General features: G+C 57.0%; 2 protein-coding genes and 1 long non-coding RNA gene across 15 annotated transcripts; 1 reads left to right on the forward strand and 2 right to left on the reverse strand.

Annotated features, from left to right (window-relative positions):
- Nucleotides 1-2,019: 2,019 nt before the first annotated feature.
- Nucleotides 2,020-8,658, reverse strand: EFNA4 (ephrin A4). Its single transcript, XM_033197272.1, has 4 exons — nucleotides 7,690-8,658; nucleotides 4,541-4,827; nucleotides 4,087-4,155; nucleotides 2,020-2,715 (listed from the first exon to the last, which is right to left on the reverse strand). Exons 1-4 carry the CDS (start codon nucleotides 7,800-7,802, stop codon nucleotides 2,579-2,581), a joined length of 606 nt encoding a protein of 201 aa, XP_033053163.1. The 5' UTR covers nucleotides 7,803-8,658; the 3' UTR covers nucleotides 2,020-2,578.
- A 146-nt stretch (nucleotides 8,659-8,804) lies between these two features.
- Nucleotides 8,805-21,338, reverse strand: ADAM15 (ADAM metallopeptidase domain 15). Of its 13 annotated transcripts, none has more exons than XM_033197242.1 (23): nucleotides 21,128-21,335; nucleotides 19,819-19,925; nucleotides 19,110-19,186; nucleotides 18,613-18,691; nucleotides 18,375-18,451; nucleotides 18,091-18,283; nucleotides 16,082-16,147; nucleotides 15,934-16,002; nucleotides 15,685-15,854; nucleotides 15,467-15,551; nucleotides 14,830-14,978; nucleotides 14,570-14,744; nucleotides 14,189-14,281; nucleotides 13,762-14,066; nucleotides 13,476-13,671; nucleotides 13,132-13,209; nucleotides 11,651-11,723; nucleotides 11,284-11,422; nucleotides 10,793-10,862; nucleotides 10,131-10,202; nucleotides 9,643-9,714; nucleotides 9,245-9,369; nucleotides 8,805-9,123 (listed from the first exon to the last, which is right to left on the reverse strand). In XM_033197242.1, exons 1-23 carry the CDS (start codon nucleotides 21,204-21,206, stop codon nucleotides 9,081-9,083), a joined length of 2,592 nt encoding a protein of 863 aa, XP_033053133.1. In that variant the 5' UTR covers nucleotides 21,207-21,335; the 3' UTR covers nucleotides 8,805-9,080. The 13 variants fall into 13 exon arrangements, with proteins under 13 accessions (XP_033053133.1, XP_033053132.1, XP_033053135.1 ...); XM_033197241.1 differs by having other exon boundaries at nucleotides 10,131-10,205; XM_033197244.1 differs by lacking the exon at nucleotides 10,131-10,202.
- Nucleotides 9,092-9,449, forward strand: LOC117075158. Its single transcript, XR_004433866.1, has 2 exons — nucleotides 9,092-9,173; nucleotides 9,205-9,449. It is a non-coding gene; the product is annotated as an uncharacterized LOC117075158 (long non-coding RNA).
- Nucleotides 21,339-21,435: the final 97 nt, after the last annotated feature.

Here is a 21,435-nt window from a genome sequence, read left to right on the forward strand (position 1 = left end):
TTTGGGAGAGACTAGGGCAGGCCCAGCAAATTGAGGGCCCCACCCTGAGACGCCTAGCGCTACTGAGTTTAGGGGAGATCGGTTACGCCCCAAAACTTTCAGGCCTGCCCAGCCTCCTGGAACCGCGCCCTGGAACACGCCTCGAGGGCTTCTCGTGGGGAAGACCTCCCAGCGCCTGCAGCCCGTCTCGGCCCCATGAGTGGACTCAGTCCTGGCTTTCCATGGGGACGCGCCCCGGGACTGAATCAGCCGCCTGCGCATGCTATGAGCAAAGTGTGTGTAGGGAAGGCCGGCTTGGCCTGAGCGCCTGTGGCTGGGCGGGCCTAAGCTTATGACTCCCCCCGCCCCCACCACCTCCCCAGCCCTGCTCCGGTGGTAGCTGAGGCATCAGCTCTTGCACCTGCAAGGGGCTGGGCGGCCGGCAGGGGCGTGTGTCCGCGTCAAGTGGGAGCGCCCGACATTTAGGGCGTGCGTCTGAGTGCGGGGAAAGCTGACTGGGCCCCGCGTCTCTTTCGCACATGCGTTCTTATCAGCGGCGCATCCGCTCGCCAGCCCCAGCCGCGAGAGCGAGCGCGCCCGCCTGGTTCCGCGAAAAGAGGGGTGGCCTGGGGCCGCTGGGAGCCGGGTGAGACCCCCACAGTTCTCAATCCAGGGCAAGGGCTGCTAACCAGTCGCTCCCAATCTACTCCGCCTATGGCTTCACTTGGGAGGGACGGAGGTAGCAGTAAGCCGGTTTCCATGGCAACGTATAGACACTCTCCTGGATGACTGTAAAGATGGAACTTGAACCCAGGACCTGAAGACCTAGCCCATAGCTTCTCCTTCAGCCGACTACACCCTCTCCTTCGAGCCCCAGACCCTCGCCCCCGCTAAAGATCAAGGTTTGGGGTGAAGGCCCTGATACATGCACCTACCTACAAGAGGCGTTTTCTGAAAGGTGGCCTCGAATGGGGGAGGGGACTGACTGGAGTCTGCTCTGCCCGCAGTGTTGCCCTCCACCCAAGGCCTCAGCCAGAGCAATAGAATTAACATGAACGATGGCAGCCGAAATCGGTGCATGGTGGTGGGGGAGAGGACCCCCGCCCGCTCCGAGAGAGACCGGGATCTGACCTAGGTGTGCAAAGGGTGGGGGAGGGGTTCGCAAACCCTAGCACCTCTGTGTCGATCTCTGGACCCCTCGCGCCCTCCCTCTTGTCTCCCTCCCGCCACCGCCGTCTCCCCCGCGCCCCGGTAACCGTGTTCACACGCTGCCTCTCGCTGCCGCAGCCAGGCCGAGCTAATCAGCACAACATCCACCTATCGATCGCTGGCTCGGTGCCAGGCGGGCTGGCACCGTGCCGGTGAAGGCTGCGGGGCACCGGGGCGGGTAAAGTACAGCTGCAGGGGAAGCAGCGCCCCTTACCCAGGCACCATCCAGGACACCATTCAGAAAGAGGGCCCCACTTCGCCTTGTGGGGATCATACATAGCCTCGCCTACCAGAGGTGGAAGAGACAGTGTGGGCTGAGAGCAGAGGGGGCCCTCCCTCCTCAGCCCCACCTCCTCCTCCTTATAAAAGCTAGGAACAAAGAGGCCGCTGGGGAAGGAGGCTTTGATCTGACCCCACCTTCCCAGTTCTAGGCCAGGCACCGCCCGGAGTGCCCTTGGGGAGGGGGAGGGATGACCAACTCTCAGGGACCCAGGCATTCTGAAACCCAGATGCTGTCTTTCTATTAATACTACCCCTTGCTTTTGCTGGGCACCCGGCTTGGTGCTACCAGGACTTGGGCAGGGCCCCAAGCGGATGGGCTGTCAGGAGCATCTGCCCCTCCTCAGCACAGGAAGCTGGTTGGGGAGGTGAGAGAGGGTGCCAAGCTCCACAGCTGCTGCTGGCACCCACCCCACATTGCCCAGAGGGGTGCCCACTGAGGCCTGGCATGGATGGCCTGAGCACAGCTGGCATGGAGGTCAGGCCAAGCTAAGCTGAGAGTACAGGCCACAGGGAGTCCTGCTATCAGGGAAGGGGCCTGAGGGCAGTAGGTTGGGGAGAGCAACAAAAAGACGGGTGCTTTATTGAAGGTTTGGTCTAGATACTTATAAAAATACAAACTGGCATGAAATTCAACCTCATGAAGAGTCCGTCTTCACAGAAGACAAGTGAGTGACCCCGTGGGGAGGGCAAGGTGCTGCCCCAGGGAAAAGGCCCACAGGGCACAGATGGCAGGGCTTCTTCTTTGCCCTGGTCCAGCAATCCACCTGTCCCCAGGTCTTCAGCCTTGGCCCCCAGCTGGCTTGAAGATTTGATCGTACCAAATCCCAGTCTTCCTGGGGGATGGGCTGAGACCCTCAGAGCAGCCTGCAAAGCACCTGTGTTTGTCTTGCCTCTGCTTCAGAGTGTCCAGGGCTGTCTGCTGCTCTTGTTTAGCCTGCGATGAGGGGACAGGCACCTGCAAGGGTCACCTCAGACCCTCTGATCTCCCTTGTGCTCCATCTTGTCGGTCTGAATGGGTACCCCCAGTGCAGGCAGCAAGGATCCCCCTCCTTCAGGGGATCTTGGGAGGGCTCTGGCTCCTTGGGGTAAGAGGGAAGGTCTGCTTGGTTCACAGAATTCGCAGAAGACGAAGAATCAGGAGCAGCAGTAATAGCAAGAGACAGAGGGGGCTGGGAGTGTCCCCCCTTCGCCACCCTGATGTGCCACTCTCTCCAGGGCTCCCAACAGGATGGGCTGACTCAGACTCTGTGAGGGGGAGGGGGTAGCACTGATCAGTCCTCCCACTTTACCAGCCTCCTTCCTCCCCTTCCCATTAGCAGTTCCCTCCTTTACCATCCTCCAGGGTCTCCCAAACCAGCCAATCCCTTCCCAAGATCTATGACCTCATCCTTTCTAAGCCCCAACTTCCAAGCCTCCCCAAAATTGCCAGTAGAGGCAACCAACTCAGCTAAGGCCTTGAAGGGCCTTGCCCCTGGACACGCCATTCTCTTGGCCAGCTTAAAAAAGTGTACAGTAGGTCAGTGTGATGGCTCATGCCTGTAATCCCAGCACTTTGGAAGGCTGAGGCGAGCGGATCACTTGAGGTCAGGAGTTTGAGACTAGCCTGGCCAACATAGTGAAACTCTGCCTCTAATAAAAAAAAAAAAAAAAAAAAATAGCTAGGTGGCGCATGCCTGTAGTCCTAGCTACTCGGCAGACTGAGGCAGGAGAATTGCTTGCACCCGGAGGTGAGGTTGGAGTAAGCTGAGATCGCACCACTGTAATCCAGCCATGGGCGACAGAGCCAGAGCGAGACTCTGTCTCAAAAAAAAAAAAAAAAAAAAGTGTGCAGTGAGGCCACACAAGACATGGTGGCTCACACCTGTAATCCCAGTGCTTTGGGAGGCAGGAGATCTCTTGAGGTCAGGAGTTCAAGACCAGCCTGGGCAACACAGTGAGCTCCTATCTCTACAAAAAATAAAAAGTAATTTAGCCAGCTGTGAGTTGTGGTTGCGGGTGCCTGTAATCCCAGCTACTCAGGAAACTGAGGCAGGAGAATCGCTTGAACCCAGGAGTTTGAGGCTGCAGTGAAGTATGATCGTGCCACTGCATTCCAGCCTGGGCAACACAGCAAGACCCTGTCTCTTAAAAAAGAAGTGGGGGAGCTGGGGCGGTGGCTCACGCCTGTAATCCCAGCACTTTGGGAGGCCGAGGTGGGCAGATCATGAGGTCAGGAGATCGAGACCATCCTGGCTAACACGGTGAAACCCTGTCTCTACTAAAAATACAAAAAATTAGCTGTGTGTGGTGGCGGGTGCCTGTAGTCCCAGCTACTCAGCAGGGTGAGGCAGGAGAATGGCATGAATCTGGGAGGCAGAGCTTGCAGTAAGCCAAGATCGTGCCACTGCACTCCAGCCTGGACAACAGAGACAGACTCCATCTAAAAACAAAACAAAACAGAAGTGGGGAGAGGATGGTGCAATAGAAGCTCCCACAAGGCTAAATGGGGAGAAGAGACCACAGCTTGAAGCTTCCCCAGGATCCCTGGAGTCTGATGCTCCTAGATTCTTCTCACTCCTTCCTTCCTTCCCAAGGCCCCACATTAGCCAGTAGGGTCCATGCCCCCAACCCACTTACTCCTCTCCTTGCAGCAGACAGACACCTGGAGCCTCAAGCACTGGCCAGAACTCTCTGGAGTGGGCACCGCTGGGTAGTGGGAAATTGGGAAGAAGTTAGCACAGGGAGTCACCCCTTTGTATGCCTCAAACTGTTTCAGACCCTCCCAGCTTTTCTTCTCTCCAGGTCCCTGGAAAGCGTTTCCAGCTTTTCTTCTCTCCAGGTCCCTGGAAAGCGTTTCCTTACTTTGGGGCCACACCCATGTATTAGGCCCCATCCAGGCCTCTCTTCTCCCTGGCCCCCTTTTCTAGCTCCTCCTACTTTCGCCTTACTAGACATTTCCCTCCTCAGTCCTGAGTTCAGCCCCGGCCCCAACCCAGTGTACATTAGAGACCCAGCCCCCTCCTCTTCCCAGGTCTCTCCTTCCCCCTCCCTACCCTTCCAAGAGGTATCCAGTGTGCCCTTGGCCACTCACAGATGTAGTAGTAAGTCTCTCCAGGTAAGAACTCAAAGCCGAGGGAGAAGGGTGTGAAGCGCTGAATCTTCTCTGAGAATTGGACGTGGCCGAAGGGCAGGGAGCACACCCAGCGCTTGAAGGCCCGGGGGCCCTCTGCCTGGCAGGACTCATAGCCTGGCCAGTCCACCATGTATAAAGCAAACGTCTCGGGGCCCTCAGGGGGCCCTGGGCCTTCATAGTGGGGGCAGACAATGTCTAGGTAATCGTTGAGGCCCAGCTCCACCACGGCATCTCCTCGAAGCAGCCTGCAGGCATAAGACAGGGGTGGGCTGAGGAGGGGAGGGCACCACACCATGGCCATGGAGGCCAGAGACACCCCTTCTCAGAGGCCCCTGCCAGCCTCTCCCCCACCCATGGGCGACGGAGAAGCTCAGGAAGACCCAAGGTCCCCAGACTGACAACTCTTGAGAGACAAAGAGAGTGCAAGAAATGGATGAGATGATTGATTCACAGGTTCCGAGAGGCTAAGACCTGCAGTGCCCATAACCACACAGCTTAGATGCCAGAAGGAGGGTCACCACACCCTATCTTTCAGGGTGGAGCTGCCACACACCTCTCTAGCCCCAGTGCCCAACACTCAACGTGGTACAGCACCAGGCTTGATCAATGTCAGGTGGATGGATGCTGTGAAGAAGCTGGGCAGAGGCAGGAGGTACAGTTGCACACAGTGCAGCTGCAGATACAGAGGAGGAGACAGGGGTTGGGAAAGGTCTCCTCAAACACAGATACAAAGTGAGGAACACTGTCCTTTAGACTTCAACCCAAGGGTGAAAAGAACATCATGGTAAAAAAAGAATGAGGGAGGCCAGGTGTGGTGGCTAGTATCTGAATCCCAGCACTTTGGGAGGCTGAGGTGGGAGGATTGCTTGAGGCCAGGAGTTCAAGACCAGCCTGGGCAACATGGTGAGACTGTCTCTACCATAAATAAATAAATGAATGAATGAATGAATGAATGAATGAAGAAATAAATAAATGCATGCATGCCATGTGTGGTGGTGCAATCCTGTAGTCCCAGCTACTTGGGAGGCTGAGGCGGGAGGATCCTTTGTGCCCATGAGTTCCTGTAGCAAGCTATTACCATGTTACCGCACTACAGCCTGGGTGACAGAGCAAGACCCTGTCTCTAAATTCTAAAAATTAACAAAAAAAAAAAAAAAAAAAAGAATGAAGGAGTGGGTGCTAGGTGCCTCCCTTTTTTGGCCAGGAGGAGCAAGTGCCAGGCATGGGGGGAGTCCACATACTACCTAGTCTTCAGTCTTCTCAGCACTCCCTTCCCCACCTCTTGGGAGCTGCCTGGGGAAGCCAGCACAGGTGGGAAGGGCTGGAACAGGCTGCTCCCCACAGTACCAAATGCTGCATGAACCACCCCCCCACACCACAAACACAGCGAAGCGTGACGTAGGAAAAGCTTCCAATGGGTGGTCCAAGGCCCACCTGTATCAGTTCTGATTCAAAATGAAGCTTCCTGGGCTTAGCCAGTCCAGACTTACTAGAACGCAAGCTGAGCAAGGACAGGGCCTTGGTAAGTTTTGTTCTACCGCATTCCCCGTGCCTGAAAAAGTGCCCAGCACAAGACAGTGTTCAATAAATATTTGTGGATTGAATGAATGAGCCAGAAACCTTAAGACTGGGGAGTGAGAAACCTGAATTTTTAACAGGTCCTCCACGCGATTCAGAAGCATTGGTCTGTGACAGAGATAGAGGAATTCAGAGTCCAAGGACAACAAAAGCTCTTATCACTTGATATTGTAATGACCTGTCTTTACGCAGGCTCTGCTGACTGCGCCTGTTCTCCAGAGTCTGTGGAATCCCAGAGGGCAGGGTCTTGATCTTCTCATCTATATAGTTAATCCCCTGCAACCTATCACAGGGCCGGGCACACACAGTATGTGTTTTTTTTTTTTTTTTTTGTTGTTGAGACAGAGTCTCGCTCTGTCACCCAGGCTGGAGTGCAGTGGCCCGAACTCAGCTCACTGCAAGCTCCGCCTCCCGGGTTTAAGCCATTCTCCTGCCTCAGCCTCCCTAGTAGCTGGGACTACAGGCGCCCGCCACCTCGCCCGCTAGTTTTTTTTTTTTTTTTTTTTTAGTAGAGACGGGGTTTCACCGTGTTAGCCAGGATGGTCTCGATCTCCTGACCTCGTGATCCGCCCGTCTCGGCCTCCCAAAGTGCTGGGATTACAGGCTTGAGCCACCGCGCCCGGCCAGTGTGTGTTTTATAAATAAATGTTAGTGAGTGAAGAAATGAATAGAGTCACAGATTGTCTCAAGTAGAAAATCAGAAAGAAAAACAGCTGGGAAACAGAAGAGACATGGAGACTTGGGGAGGGGGTTGGAAACAGTAAAATATACTGAGGTTCAAGGGCAGGCAGCTCAGGAGAGAGAAAGAAATAATAGTTTATATCTGTACAGCCTGAGCTTCTTTCACATACATGACCTCACTTACCCCGCCGGACTTCCCAGGGTACTAGGTATTATTAGCCCATTATACAGGTGAGATATATGAGGTTAGGAGGGTCACGAGACTTGCCCAGAGGTAATTCGGCTAGAAGGGCAGGGCTGACACTGGAAAGAAACAGAAGGACCAATAAAGACAGAGATGAAAGCAGAGATAGCAAATGAGATCAGGAAACAGAGCAAGAGCCAGAGTGAGACCCAGGGGGCAGGACAGTAACCCACGCTCTTTCACAAGAGTGAAGCCCCCTCCCTTGATCTCAAGTTCGCCAGCCCCAGCTCTAGCCGGCGGGAGGCTGGGGATGCCAGGAGAGCAGCGAGGGGGGCGGAGCCCGGAGTGCGGGCAAAGCCCCCCACCAGCTCCATGCTCCAAGACCCCCTAGACAACCCTTGGGGCTGGGGTCTTCTGCCTGCCCCCTAACACATGCGGGCTGTGGGGAGACCCAGGGCGCGCCTCGCCTCTCCTCCCTCCCCCCCCCCCTCCCCCCTCCCCCCCTCCCCCCTCCCCCCTCCCCCCTCCCCCGCCGGCTCAAACAAAGGAGCCCTGACGCTAGGCCAGTTTCAGGCGGCGCCGCGCACAGAGCGGGTGGCGGGCGCGCGCAAGGCCCGGGAGCGCGCAGACTTGGCTAGGCGCTCGCCCGGTTCGGCCCGGCTACCTGGGGTTACTGGAGTTCCAGTAGACGACGTGGCGGACGCTGGAGCCCCCGCGCAGAGGGGAGCCGAGAAACGCGGCCCAGAGGACAGTCTGCAGCAGGGGCAGCAGCCGCATCGCCCCCGAGGTCCGGTTTGGTCTGGCCTGGCAGGTCCCGGCCCGCTTCACAGTCGAGGCGAGAAAGGTACAAAGTGAAGAGGGGGTTTATGGAAAGGGGGGTGGGGTGCGGAGATTCACAGACCCCGCCCTGGATAACTTTCCGCCAATGGGAGCGCGTCTCCTCCTCTCCATCCAGCGCCAACTCCAGTTAACCCTCTGTGCACCGCAGCGCACGCCGGGTTCGCCAAAGCTTCCGCTGAGGCTGCACCTCACAGCGAGGGGGCGGGGAGGAAGGACGTATTCCAACAGCAGTATTTTTAGGGAGGTCATCCCTGTCGTGTCTGCTTTAGTCCTGGGTAGACTGCCTTATTAGAAGTTTGGAAGATTTTAAATAAGGGTACATAACCTTAGCCTATCCAACCACCTTCATATACTGCCCCGTTTTCTTTGCAAATCTAGGGATAGTGCAAGCGGAAGGGACAACACAGCTTCTGGGACCACATTCCCTAAAGAGCCTTAGGTGGCGCACTAGATGCTCACTTTGGGATTGGTGTCTGTCCCTTGCCGCTCCACACCTTCGATCCGGGCTGGGAGCCCACGCGGCCCCAGTCCCGAAGACGAAGTAATGAGGTGGTTGCGGCCTGTACAAAGCACCTTTGTTCCGGATCCCTCAGGTGGCGGCGGCTGAAGGGGAGGAGGCAGGTGCGCGGCCTTGGGATCGTGGGAGCAGCCGCCGCCCCGCTCCGCCCTGGCTCCTGGGCTCTGAGAACACCAGCCAGATCCACTTTTCCCAGCCAGTGGTCAGAGTCAGGACGGCAGGTCCAATGGCTTGACAGATTGCGCCGAAAGCCACCCCAGTCTGGGCAGAGGGAAGCCGCGAGCATCCCGGGACACACGCCGACCCATTCTGGTACTCCCGCCCCACACAGCCCGCCCTCATCTGAGGCAGCAGCGTCTCCTGGCGGCCAGACCTGGAACCGCAGCAGGAGCGACCCGGCTTCTAGAAGCAGACAGACTGCGTAACGCTCCCAAGATGTCACGTTTATTGCAGCTGAGCAGAGACAGGCTGTGCGTACCTCCCTCAACCCCTTCCAACCCCCAGCCGCTCCCCAAACCCCAGCTGCAGCTACGCCGCCGGTCCCTAGAGTGCTGCTTGACAGCGCGTGGTGGTGCCCGGAGCCTTAAGACATCGCATCCAGCCTCTGGCGCCTTCAGTCATGGTAGGGGACTCCAGAGGGCACGTCCGCCTCTTGAAGTCCTGAGTCCGGTTTGGAGGCAGCGGAACCTCCAGAGAGGTCAGAGGTAGAGCGAGGACACTGTCGGAGGCGGTGGCGCTGGTCTGGAGTGCGGGAAGCCGAGAAAAAAGGGTCAGAGACCCCCTTCCCCCAGGTCACTCGCCCTGCCCACCCCCTTCCCCCAGGTCACTCGCCCTGCCCACCCATCCCCAGGGCTCCTCCTACCTGGAGGGTAGCGCTAGGGGCGGGATTCCAGCTCCTGGGCCTGGCAGGTCACCGGATGGGCACCGGCCCTGGGGGTCGGCAGGCAGTGGCTTCCTTGGGGGTGGGGGCTTGGCTGGCCCCTGAGACTGAGGGAGAGAAGGCAGGAGGCCGGCTTAGGTGGGGGGAGGGGTGTCATGTTGCCCACCCCCAACGCACTGGTGCTGGGGAACACCAGCTTGGGGGCAGCACCATCGGTCACCCTTGTCTGCAAACAAACCTGTCACTATTAAAGGCACCACCTGGATATGTGCCCTCATGCACTGAGGGGGCATCTCGCCACGGCCACCACCGTCATGGCTACCAGCACCACAGCCCTAGATGGGGGGAGAGGCCGTGCCCTTCTCTCCCCCCACCGTTACCTTCGGGCTTCTCACCATCGGGTCAGCGGGCAGAGGGCGGGTAGGGGGATTGGGTCGGCCAGCCAGCTCAGCCTGAACAGAGAGAGGGGCAGTGGCTGTGAGAGCATAACCAGGGGCTGTGGACATGCATAGAGATTCCCCAGAGGGGTTCAAGTCAACATGCAAAGTCAGCCAGGGGGCAGGAGAGAATGAGGGCATGCGCAGAGGGTTTGGAGGCATGCCAGCTGATGTCTCAGGGGAGGAAGGTGTAGGTCAACCGCGGAGTCCCTGGCCGACTGCAGTCCCGCCACTGACCACCAGATGGTGGTAGAAACCAAGGCAGGAGGCTCACCCTTTGCTGCTTCTGGGGCTCAGAGTGTCTGAAGGCTGAGGGGCACCCCGATCACCTAATGAAGAGCACCACTGGCAGGGAGCAGGGATGAGAACTGCAGTTGGGTACCAAGCCTCCCACCTGCCTTGGCTCAGGGCGGGTCCTGGCCCAGATTTACCTGGAGTCTCTTGGGCACAGGGTCAGGCGGCAGCGGCCTGGAAGGGGGGGCCGGGAAGCCGAGAGCACTAGCCTGCTGAGAGGGCAGGAGGGGCAGATGGGCACAGAGGGGGAAGAGGAAGCAGAGAGACAGAGTGGGCAGAGAAGGGTCAGTGCCCAGGGAGGGCTGGCAGGGGCCCAGGGCAGTGGGTGCTGTGCATGCAGTTATGTAGGTGCATGCAGGTGGGGAGCAAGTGGGGAGGAGGTGTGCACACACTCCCATCATCCAAGCAGAGGGCTCAGGGCGGGGGTGCTCACCAGCCCTTCTAACATGGTGACCTGGGCCCAGGGAAGGCCATTCTGAGCACCACTGCCCTTGTGCCCTCCTGGGGTCACTGCTGGGGGCACAGATAGACCCACCTCTCAAAGCCACCTCTTGGCCAGTGGATGGAGCCCAGCAGCCCCTGCTCCAGCTGGCTGCCCTCCCCACTCTTCTGGACTCAGCTTCTCTGCCTGTAGCGAGGGGAGGGGAGGGCAGGGCAGGGCTGGCCCTGACTCCTCTGACTGACTCTTGGGCAGTGCTAGCCTTTCTCTGAGTCTGGAGCCTTTAATGTGCACCCCCCAGGGTCCAAGCTGGATGCCTGGCCAAGGTGGAGTCCCTTTCCTCTGGCAACTGGGACTCACCTTAGTGCCTCGTGCCAGCAGGGCCCTCTGCGGAGGTCCTGGCCGCTCAGGGGGACCAGACTGGGCTGCCCTATGCATGCGGAAAGGCAAGAAGGGAGAGGGCCCAGCCTCAGACCCTGTTCTCTACCTTATGCCATCCTTGAGTGGGGTTAACCCTTTCTTTGCAGGCACTTATGTGCAGTATAGGTAAAATTGTGGTGGGGCCGGTGGGGGGCGTTATTTATTAGCTTGAGGGAAGACCCCACTTATCCAGCACAGGAGCTCCTGAGGAGAAATGGCCCTTGCACTCCAGCCACCCCACAGGGGCACAGCTGTGAGGTAAAAAGCTGTGGGTGCATATAGGGAAGGGAGGTGTGGGGTATGGCAGTCAGCAAGTTTAAGGTCCAAGGGGCTTGGGGCTCAGAACCAGGTTGCAGGGGCTGCAGAGGTGAGGCAGCCTTCAGCATTGTCCCCAGTTAAAGGAAGTGGTAGCAGGGAGGTGATGCTCATACCTGTACTGGCAGGTGGGTCCCTTGAGCTGGCAGAGTCGCTGGTGCAGGCGGGCACGGTACCAGTAGCTGGCACCAAGCATCACCAGGACCAATAACACCAGGAGGCTGAGGAGCAGCCCTGTGGTCAGGGAGCTGGTTGCTGTGGGCGGAAGTCAGGTTTAAAGGAGGGCAGGGCTAAGAACTCTAGAGCCATGAAGGCGCAGGGGGCAGGGAGTGAAGTCAAGTGATCAGGGAGAGTGAAGGGGTCAAGGGGCAGACTCAGGGAACCAGCAGAAAAGGGGGGTCAGAAAGAGAGGGCCGAGGGGGAAAGATAAAGCATGAGCCACTTTGCCCTCCCAGCCGCCCCTGTCCCCCAACCCCATGCCACCTTTGAGCTGAGTGGTGCAGTCAGGGGGTGCCCAGCCCTCCTCACAGTAGCAGTGCCTGTTGCTGTCACAGACCTAGGAGGTGTAAGGTGAGCAATGAGGAACACTGCACTCTGGAACTATTTCCTTGTCTCTAGCTTTTCAAGATCTCACATTTCTACAACTAGGGGTTGTGCTGGGTATGATGTGTAGAGAGAGCCTGGAGGGTCTTTATCCACACCAGAGCAAATTAGATCAAACTAACACTTACTGAACATCTTCTGTGTGCTGGGCACTGTGGTACATGCTTGCTTTCTTTGTGTTTGTTTTGTTTTGTTTTATTTTATTTTAGACAGCAAGTAAGATGGAGTCTCACTCTGTTGCCCAGGCTGGAGTGCAGTGGTGCAATTATGGCTCACTGCAGCCCCGAACTCCTGGGCTGAAGCAATCCTCCTGCCTTGGCCTCCCAAGTAGCTGGGAGCACAGGTGTGCACCAGCAGGCCTAATTTTTAAATTTTTCCTTGATAGAGACGAGGTCTCACTATGTTGACCAGGCTGGTTTTGAACTCCTGGCCTCAAGTGATCCTCCTGCCGTGGCCTCCCAAAGTACTGTGATTTGGCTGGGTGCAGTGGCTCACCCCTGTAATCTCTGCACTTTGGGAGGCCAAGGCGGGCAGATCACTTGAGGTCAGAAGTTTGAGACTAGCCTGGCCAACATGGTGAAACCCATCTCTACTGAAAATAAAAAATTAAGGCCGGGCGCAGTGGCTCACGCCTGTAATCCCAGCACTTTAGGAGGCCGAGGCGGGCGGATCACAAGGTCAGGAGATCGAGACCACGGTGAAACCCCGTCTCTACTAAAAATACAAAAAATTAGCAGGGCGCGGTGGCGGGCGCCTGTAGTCCCAGCTACTCAGGAGGCTGAGGCAGGAGAATGGCATGAACCTGGGAGGCGGAGCTTGCAGTGAGCCGAGATCGCACCACTGCACTCCAGCCTGGGCGACAGAGTGAGACTCCGTCTCAAAAAAAAAAAACAAAAACAAAAAAACAAAATAAAAAATTAGCTGGGTGTGGTGGCGGGTGCCTGTAATCCCAGCTAGTAGGGAGGCTGAGGCAAGAGAAACAATTGAGCCTGGGAGGCGGAGGTTGCAGTGAGCTGAGATCGCACCAGTGCACTCCAGCCTAGGCAACAGAGCGAGACTCTGTCTCAAAACAAAACAAACAAACAAACAAAACTGTGATTACAGGCATGAGCCACCGTGCCCAGCCTGTGCTAGATGCTTTCATACTCACCTCATGTGCCCTGGATGGGGATACTATTATTATAACCATTTGATAGGTGGGGAAACTGAGCTCAGCAAAGTTAGTAACCAGCCTGAGGTCACACAACTAGGAAGTAGTAGAGCAAGGATTAGAACCCAGATATATCTGTTTCCAAAGCCCAGCATCCTTTTCCTCTCTAGAGGCTCTCTGCTTCCCTTCCACTTCCCCCATCCCAGCTCACCCCATGTCCATGGCATTTGCTTCGACATTCCTGTGCCCCCAGGAGATCCACACGCTGGCATCGATGGTCTATGCACACCTGACCCAGGGAGAGAAAAGCCTGGATCAGATTCCTACAGAGTTTTAATGGGACTGGGAGGCCAACAAGGTTGAGGTCACACCCTGCGTTTACACATGGTGAAACCGGCGCGTAGTGGGTTGGTAGGACTTTGCTCCATCTGAAGTAAGAAACTGACTTCCCTTGGAGTCCCTGCCTTTGACATTGGTGAACGGTGAAGTCTGGGCACTTCACTGTGGTCCAAATGTCCCTTCTCACACCTGGTCTTGCCCACCCAGGCTGCTCACCAGGCCAGGGCCACAGGCTGTGCCAGGCAGAGTCAGGAGGGGCTGGGCCACATCACTGCCCAGGTCCAGGTGCACCCAGCTGCAGTTCAGCTCAGTCCCATTCACATCTATTGTCTCCCAGAGTAGATCCTGGATGGAGCCCAGCAGAGGCTGGGTCCTACCTGTCTGGCACTGGAGTTGCCCGCAAATGGCATCTCTGGGGGGGAGGGGGAAGGGCACACAGGTTAGCAGAAGCAGGGCCAAGACTCCCAGAAACCCAAAGGAGGAGCCAGGTTTCCTCACTTACCTAGGGGTACAGGACACGTAGCTGCCACTGGGGTTGCGCCCACAGCTCCCAAAGGCATTTCCCCGGGTATTGGCTGTCTGGAGGCAAAGTGGCGCAGCGGGCTGGGCTCCAGGTCCCCAAAGTGACTGGCACTGCTGGGCATAGGAGGCACAACGCCCATGCATGCACACAGCTTGCCCACCAGCGCAGGGCTCGCCGTCCCCTAGGCTGATATCAGGGGGACACTGGGAGCTGTCTCCTGGGCAGAATTCAGGCAAGTCACAATCCCCTCTGGTAGGACGACACTGCCAGCCAGATGGACGTAGCTGTCAAGGGTGGATGAGCATCAGTGTGGGCACTGGGCAAATCCAGCTAGGGGGTCAGAATGACCCTTTCCACCTTGGCCCCGGCAGGTGAGCTCTGGGTGGCCAGTCTAGTCTCTACCCACCTGGCAATTTTGACAACAGGGTCCGTCGGATGCACACTGTGCCCCTGGCCTCAGCTGGCAGGTTGAGGAATCACAGCAGGGATCGGCGCAGTCCTGTGGGCAGGAGCACGGGGGCCAGGCATCAGAGCAGGTGGGGCCTGTGAGCCTCCCTCCAATCCCTCCTCCTCCCACAGGCCAAAACCAGAAGGATGCCCAGAACTACACAGCAAGCAAGGGCTAGAGACGAACAACCCATGTGCTGTCCCCACAGACATGGCAAGTAGGAGAGGGGTGGGAAGTCCCGTCAGAACCCAAGAGGAGCTCAGGAGCCTGGGAGAGGGCTAATGAGCCAGGGTGAAGGCACAGAAGTGAGTGGGGCGAGGCTTTGGGAAAGGGGCTCACATCTGGGAAGCCACAGTCACACTGCTCGCCCAGCTCCACAAACATATTTCCACAGAAAGCAGCCATAGGAGGCAGGCTAGGCAGCCGTTCAAAGAGGCAGCTGCCCATTCCATCCAGGAGGGCTTTCTCCAGAGCCTGTCGGCTGCAGTTGCTGAAGTTCAGGCCTGGCAGGAAGCTGGGGAGGGTGGCAAGGAAGGTTGGGGCTGGGGGCCTCTCCCTGCCCCTTGCCCCCCTGCTCTCTCCATCCTGCAGCTACTCACTCTGTGGAGGCCTCCATGATGCAGGTCTTGGCTGGGGCTGGACCTGGACAGGGGCAGCTATTCCCAGGCAAATCATGGTCCAGGCCCAGGCTGTGGCCCAACTCATGGGCCATAGAGGAGGCGACTCCCAGGATGCTGGTGGAGTGGTCCTGTCATTGGGGAGGGATACCGCAGGTCCAGTCCCAGCCTGCCTCCACCACAATGCCCAGATCACCCTCTCTGCTTCTGTTCCCTCCATGTCTGACCTCATGGGCACTCAGCAGGCACTGCTTCCCTCCTGAATTGCTTCTAAAGTAGGAGAACCCAGGCCTGGATGGCAGAAACCTGGGCTCTAGCTCAGCTCTGTCCCCCTCCCTCACTGTGGGCCCTTGGAGATCACCTCTGTTCTTTGGGCCTCAGCTGCCTTCTACCCTCCTCCAAGAAATGGGAAGACTGCACAGAGGATGACTGTGTACACTGTGACGAGCTGACCACAAGCGAGGGCTCCCTGACTGCAAAGGCCACATCACGCACCTCCACCCTCTATACCCATAGCTTTGGGGTTGGGCAACTTTGTAGGGGGATTTCAGTGAATAAATGCCACCACACTTGGGAGGAACTGAATTGGGAATGAGGAGGAGACCTGGAAATAACTCACCATGTTCACACCTCCTGAGAAGTCAGGAGAACAGATGGAGTTCTGAATGGCCATGCCCACCATAGGCCCAGAGAATGAAGTACCACTGTGGGACAGAGAGGCCAAAGTTCAGGGCAGAAGCCACGGTGGTCAGAGCTTCAGGGGCTGAGGTAGGGTGCTGAAGGGGTGTGAATTTGGCCAGGACAGGACTGGCCTCTCTGGCTGGGTCTGGGCCTTACGTCACCAGCTGGGCACTGTCGTGAGGCAATCGAGGCAGCAAATGTGCCCTGCGCCAGTGGAGAAAGTTTTCGAGGGTGACAGCCGGGTTTGGGCTGATTTCCACCAGGTCACGCTGGGTCCAGGCCTCCAGGCCCACTAGTGCCACTCGTACATTCAGAGGCCGGAAGAACTGAAAGAGAGCTGGGGCTCAGAAGAGGGGCTGTCATGGTCAGGGGCCTGGGGTGGGGGTTGCCCTGTCCAGCACTCACTGTGTCCAGCAAGAGGGCCACTTCCAGTGTGCGGTTCAGCAGGTGCTGGAAATCCCGGTATTTCTGGACCTGTAGGCCAAGAGAGGTGACATGAAAGGCGGCAGGGCAATGTGGGGGGAGGAGGATGCGCAGGGGCCAGCTGGCTCACCTCAGAGTGATCAGCCACAATCACCAGCTCCACAGTCTTGGTCTCTGTTACCACATCCCGCCTCCACTATGGACAAAAAGAAGTATCAGGCAAACCTGCCGCTCGCAGCCAACAGCTGTGCAGGGCTGACCAAGAGGCAGCCACTCCTACTCTGTGGGTGAAACAGGAGGGTGAAGAGCCCATTTTACAGATGAGCCACTGAGGGCCAGAGGGCCCAGGAACTTGCCAAGGAGGACCAGGAAGTAGATAATGAAGGTCGGATTAGACCCATGCTTTTCTGGCTCCAAACTCAGTGGTTTTTTTTCAAATTTTTAAAAAATAATAATTTAGCCAGGCGTGGTGGCTCAGGCCTGTAATCCCAGCACTTTGGGAGGTCGAGGTGGGCGGATCACGAGGTCAGGAGAGCCAGACTATCCTGGCTAGCACGGTGAAACCCTGTCTCTACTAAAAAATACAAAAAATTAGCCGGGCATAGTAGTGGGCGCCTGTAGTCCCAGCTACTTGGGAGGCTGAGGCAGGAGAATGGCGTGAACCTGGGAGGCGGAGCTTGCAGTGAGCCGAGATCGCACCACTGCACTCCAGCCTGGGTGACAGAGCGAGACTCTGTCTCAAATAATAATAATAATAATAATAATATTAATTTGATGGCCGGGCGCGGTGGCTCAAGCCTGTAATCCCAGCACTTTGGGAGGCCGAGATGGTCTCGATCTCCTGACCTCGGGGTCAGGAGATCGAGACCATCCTGGCTAATATGGTGAAACCCAGTCTCTACTAAAAATTACAAAAAACTAGCCGGGCGAGGTGGCGGGCGCCTGTAGTCCCAGCTACTCGGGAGGCTGAGGCAGGAGAATGGCGTAAACCCGGGAGGTGGAGCTTGCAGTGAGCTGAGATCCGGCCACTGCACTCCAGCCTGGGCGACAGAGCGAGACTCCGTCTCAAAAAAAAAAGTAATAATAATAATTTGAAAAAATCCCAACATCAACTCTTGTCACTTACCATATGCCTGGCACAGTTTTAAGCACTTCACATCTATAGTGACTCATTTAATCTTCCCAGCAACTCTCTGCAGCAAGTAGTTTTATTATCTTCATTTTACAAATTAGGAAATTGGGTTTATATTGCTTTATCACTGGTAACTGTGTATTATCTATAACCAAGTGAGAGCTCTCTGCAAATGGGATCATAAGACAGATGAAGAGTTTGAGCCAAATACAACTAATATGGATAGGCCATTTATTGGTTGTATGGCCTCAGGCAAACCACCTAACCTGTCTCAGCTAGATTTTATTTTATTTTTTTTCATTTCATTTCATTTTCTTTTTTTTTTTTTTTTTTTTTTTATTTGAGACGGAGTCTTGCTCTGTCTCCCAGGCTGGAGTGCAGTGGCTGGATCTCAGCTCACTGCAAGCTCCGCCTCCCAGGTTTACGCCATTCTCCTGCCTCAGCCTCCCGAGTAGCTGGGACTACAGGCGCCCGCCACCTCGCCCAGCTAGTTTTTTGTATTTTTTAGTAGAGATGGGGTTTCACCGTGTTCGCCAGGATGGTCTCGATCTCCTGAACTCGTGATCCACCCATCTCGGCCTCCCAAAGTGCTGGGATTACAGGCTTGAGCCACCGCGCCCGGCCTCATTTTCATTTTATTTTTTGAGATGAGGTCTCACTCCGTCACCCAGGCTGGTGTGTAGTGGCTCGATTTCGACTCACTGTAACCTCCGCCTTCTGGGCTCAAGCGATTCTTCCACTTCAGCCTCCTGAGTGGCTGAAACTACAGGCGCATGCCACCATGCCTGAATACTTTTTGTAAGGTTTCTTCATTTTAAAATAGAGCTATTGATAGCACGTACCTCCTAGGTATGGGAGGAGTACACGGGCTAATGTTCACAAAGTTCCCAACATGTGGAAAGTGCTCCATTCGCAGGAGCTGTTGTTACTGTGAACACATAGTTCTGAGTGTCTGGGGGTCAGCCCTCAAGACAACCGAAGCCCACTCCCCTGCCATTCATCCTCACCCGGCGAATGTGGCGCTGTCCCAGGGGGTGCTTTGGTGGAGTCTGAGTGTGTACAGGTTCCCGCCAGCTCAGGACACAGGTGTGGCCTGGCAGGTGGAGATCTTGGATTCGGGAAATAATGGGAGGACCTTGAACGTCCCCAGGCCCCTGCTCCAGGGTATAGCTTCTCTCTGGGGACAGGACCACCAAGCCTCTAAGAAAAAAGAAAGGAAGTCAGAAAACATTTCAGCTCCATGCCTGGGTCTCCTTACTTTCTTTACTGTCATCAAATCCGCCCAGTATACCTGAGCCCAGAGCAGGTGCAGACGGACACCCAGGAGCCTTCATATCCCTGCACTCTTCCCTGGTAGCAGCAGTTCTCCTGCAGCACAGGAACAACATTAGTGTTGTCTCAGAGAGCAGACCAGGACTGGAACTGAGGAGTCTAGCTTGACAGTAAAAATATGCAGTGTCTTCTCACCTTGCAGTTACCCCCTTCCTCTTTCCCCTAAGCCAAAAACAGCACAAGAGGGCCTCACTCACCAGAGTGTGTCCCTCGCTGACCACCCGAGTGCCATCGGGCTGGTACCACACCAGGGTTGGGCGGCCTGGGACCAACTCCCTGTGGAGTGAAGGAAAAGAAGGCAGTGCTCAAGCCACTTCCCAGGTTGTGCATTGACAAGCAGAGGCCTGAAGGTGGTGGTGGGGCTGGGGACCAGGCAACACCCCCCAGCCAACTTTTCCACTCCCTGACACCAGGGCAGCAAAGTATACTGGGTGGGCCGCTGACTCTGTTAGTTTATTTGAATTCCAATCTGGTTTTCACCACATACTAGCTGTGTCACCTGGGGCAAGTTATTTAATCTCTCTGTGCCTTGACTTCCTCATGTATAAAATGAGGACAATAATACATGATAGTATCTCCCTTACAGGGTTGTTATGAGGATTAAATGAGCACAAGCACTTAGTACCTGGCACATAATAAATGCTATACAAGTTGTTGGCCATGTGGTCACTGTTGTTGCCACCATCACTATTACCTATTCTGTAGCAGCTCCAGGATATGACTGTCACCATCCAGCTCCAACTTGATCCTCAGGGGCTCAGGCAGACTGGTCTGTGGGCACCAGAGGGCAGGTCACCTCCCTAGACCTGCCCACAACTCCCAGCCTCTCTAACCAGAAAACCTAAGGCCCTCAGAAGAGCACCAGCGATTAGATCACTGGTGGGGGGATCCCAGGGGAGGGGCCAGGAAGCCCTGCCTGGCGTGCGGCATTGTTCTGGGGGGTTGTGTGGGGAGGTCAAGGAAGGTATCTGAGCCGCCCCTTCTCGGCTTCCTGCCCAGAGAGGAAGCACCGTGTAGGACCCAGCACAAGCCCCAGCCCTTCCTCTGACTCAGCTTTAGAATGGGGTGGGGGGGTGGTTTGGTAAGGTCCTGACTCTTTCCAAATCCCCCCACTGAAAAAACCAACAACATGAGATGAAGAAAGCAAGTTTGGCTTCACAATTTCCCCAGTGGAGATGGATGGGTTGGGTGGGGCTGAGGCAGACAGATGTGCGTGCAGAGGGAGAGGGAGATAAGTGAAGCCAGGTGCTGGGGTGTGGTGGGAGAGGCAGCTGGGCCTGGGATAGACCCACTACAGCGAGCTCTACCCACCAGCTCCTCAGCCAAGCTTTGGCCTTGAGACACCTGACTATGCAGGGGTGTGTGTGGATTCGTTTATTTATTAGAGGGGAGTGGGAGTTCACCTGAAGCACCTTTTTGAGGCTAATCGGGAGATCGTCCTGAAGGTCCTGGGGCTCCAAGGGCCCCCTCGGGGCCTTCTCTGACATTGCCTGCTGCTCCTCGGTGCCACCTGCAGGTCCCAGGACACCCGAAGACAGTACTGAGGAAATCGACAGCACGGCTGGGGGTGGCAGGTGCCCTCAGACCCACCAGTTCCCAGCCGATCAAGGTCCTTAGGCACCTGAGGGACTTCTGCATTGCATGCTGAGACTTAAAGGAGAATACTGGAAGGAGGGGGTGTCTCTCTAATTTATGACTTTCCACCCACCCATTCACAAGTCCTCAAGAAAGACTTTTGGCTTGCTCAGCCTGTGGCCCTCCTTGTCCCCTTCCGGCCAATCCCAGGTTCTCACAGGGACCCTCCTCTGTTCCCACTCCCTCCCAATCACTCTCCCCCCACTTCAGGAACGCCCCCTCTCGAGACTGAGCTAAGCCTTGTGGCCGGGTGCCCGCTCACCCTCCCCTTCGCTCACATCGGAGATGCCAGAAACGCCCATTTCTGGGTGAGCAGTGCAAACACCCCACCTCCCTAAACACCCTCATGCCCAGTCAGGCACACCCGCTGCCTACAGCCTCTGCTTCCTCCCCGAGCACCCCCCCACCCCCCCAACACACAATGGCCCTCTCTCCTCCGGACACTCCACCCGCGCCTGCCCTCTCGGTCCCGGCCCAAGACAGCAGCGGGAAGTGAAAGTTCCAAGGAGGAGTTGGTGTCCCAGCCTCTTTCCTGGCCAATTCTCCCTTCTCCTGGCTCCTCTCGGGCCCCTCCCGCTCGGCCAGGCACTGGTGGCAACAGCACCAGGGTGAGGAGTGCCTGGCGGCCCCAGGCCTGGAATACAGGCTAGAGAGAATCCTCTTCACTAAACCCTACAAGCCATGCCCGCTCAGCGCCCTGGCACCGGGTGGAACGGTAAGCTAGGCCCCAGAGCAGCGAAGATGCCAGTCCTGGGGAGCAGCTACCCTCTCACCACGATCTTGAAGTGGCGCTGGACAGGCCCCTCGGTACCTGGTACCTGAGCCTGAAAGTGTCCGCAGGGACCGCGCAGAGGATGACCAGGCAGGAGGAAGGGGGCGCCGGCATCCCCTCTCCTCCCCTCTCCACTCCATCGCCAAGTCACCGGGCCCTAGGCCCAGGACAACGGACCAGGTCGTGCCGCGCTTCGGCTGGGCTCTCCCAGTGTCTCCGTCCGGCCCCATTACCCTAATGCCTTCCGACTTTCCTGCACCTTCCTCCCAGTCCGCCCCCTGACCCACTACAGGCCGAGGACTCACCTATATTTGGGAGCGGCCAGGAAGGCAGAGGGCTGCCCGCGCCCAGGAGCCCCAGGGCCCAGAGCAGCGCCAGCCGCATGGCAGCGGCGCCTGGGGCCGGGCGAGGGCAGCAAGTGCGGAACAGCGCACTGAGGAGCGGCCGGCGGCCGGGTCGCCTCGGAGCACCCAACAGCTCCGCGCAGCCACCAGGCCCCGCCCCGGCCCGACCCCTCCCACTTGGCCCCAAGCCAAGCTCCGCCCTCGGCAAGGCCATACCCATTGCGCGCCGGGTGCCTCGGGAGCTGGGACCCCGCCCACTACGCCAGCGC

The sequence above is a fragment of the Trachypithecus francoisi genome, unplaced genomic scaffold, assembly GCF_009764315.1.
Source record: "Trachypithecus francoisi isolate TF-2019V2 unplaced genomic scaffold, Tfra_2.0 Lachesis_group5, whole genome shotgun sequence".
Lineage (NCBI taxonomy): Eukaryota > Metazoa > Chordata > Mammalia > Primates > Cercopithecidae > Trachypithecus > Trachypithecus francoisi.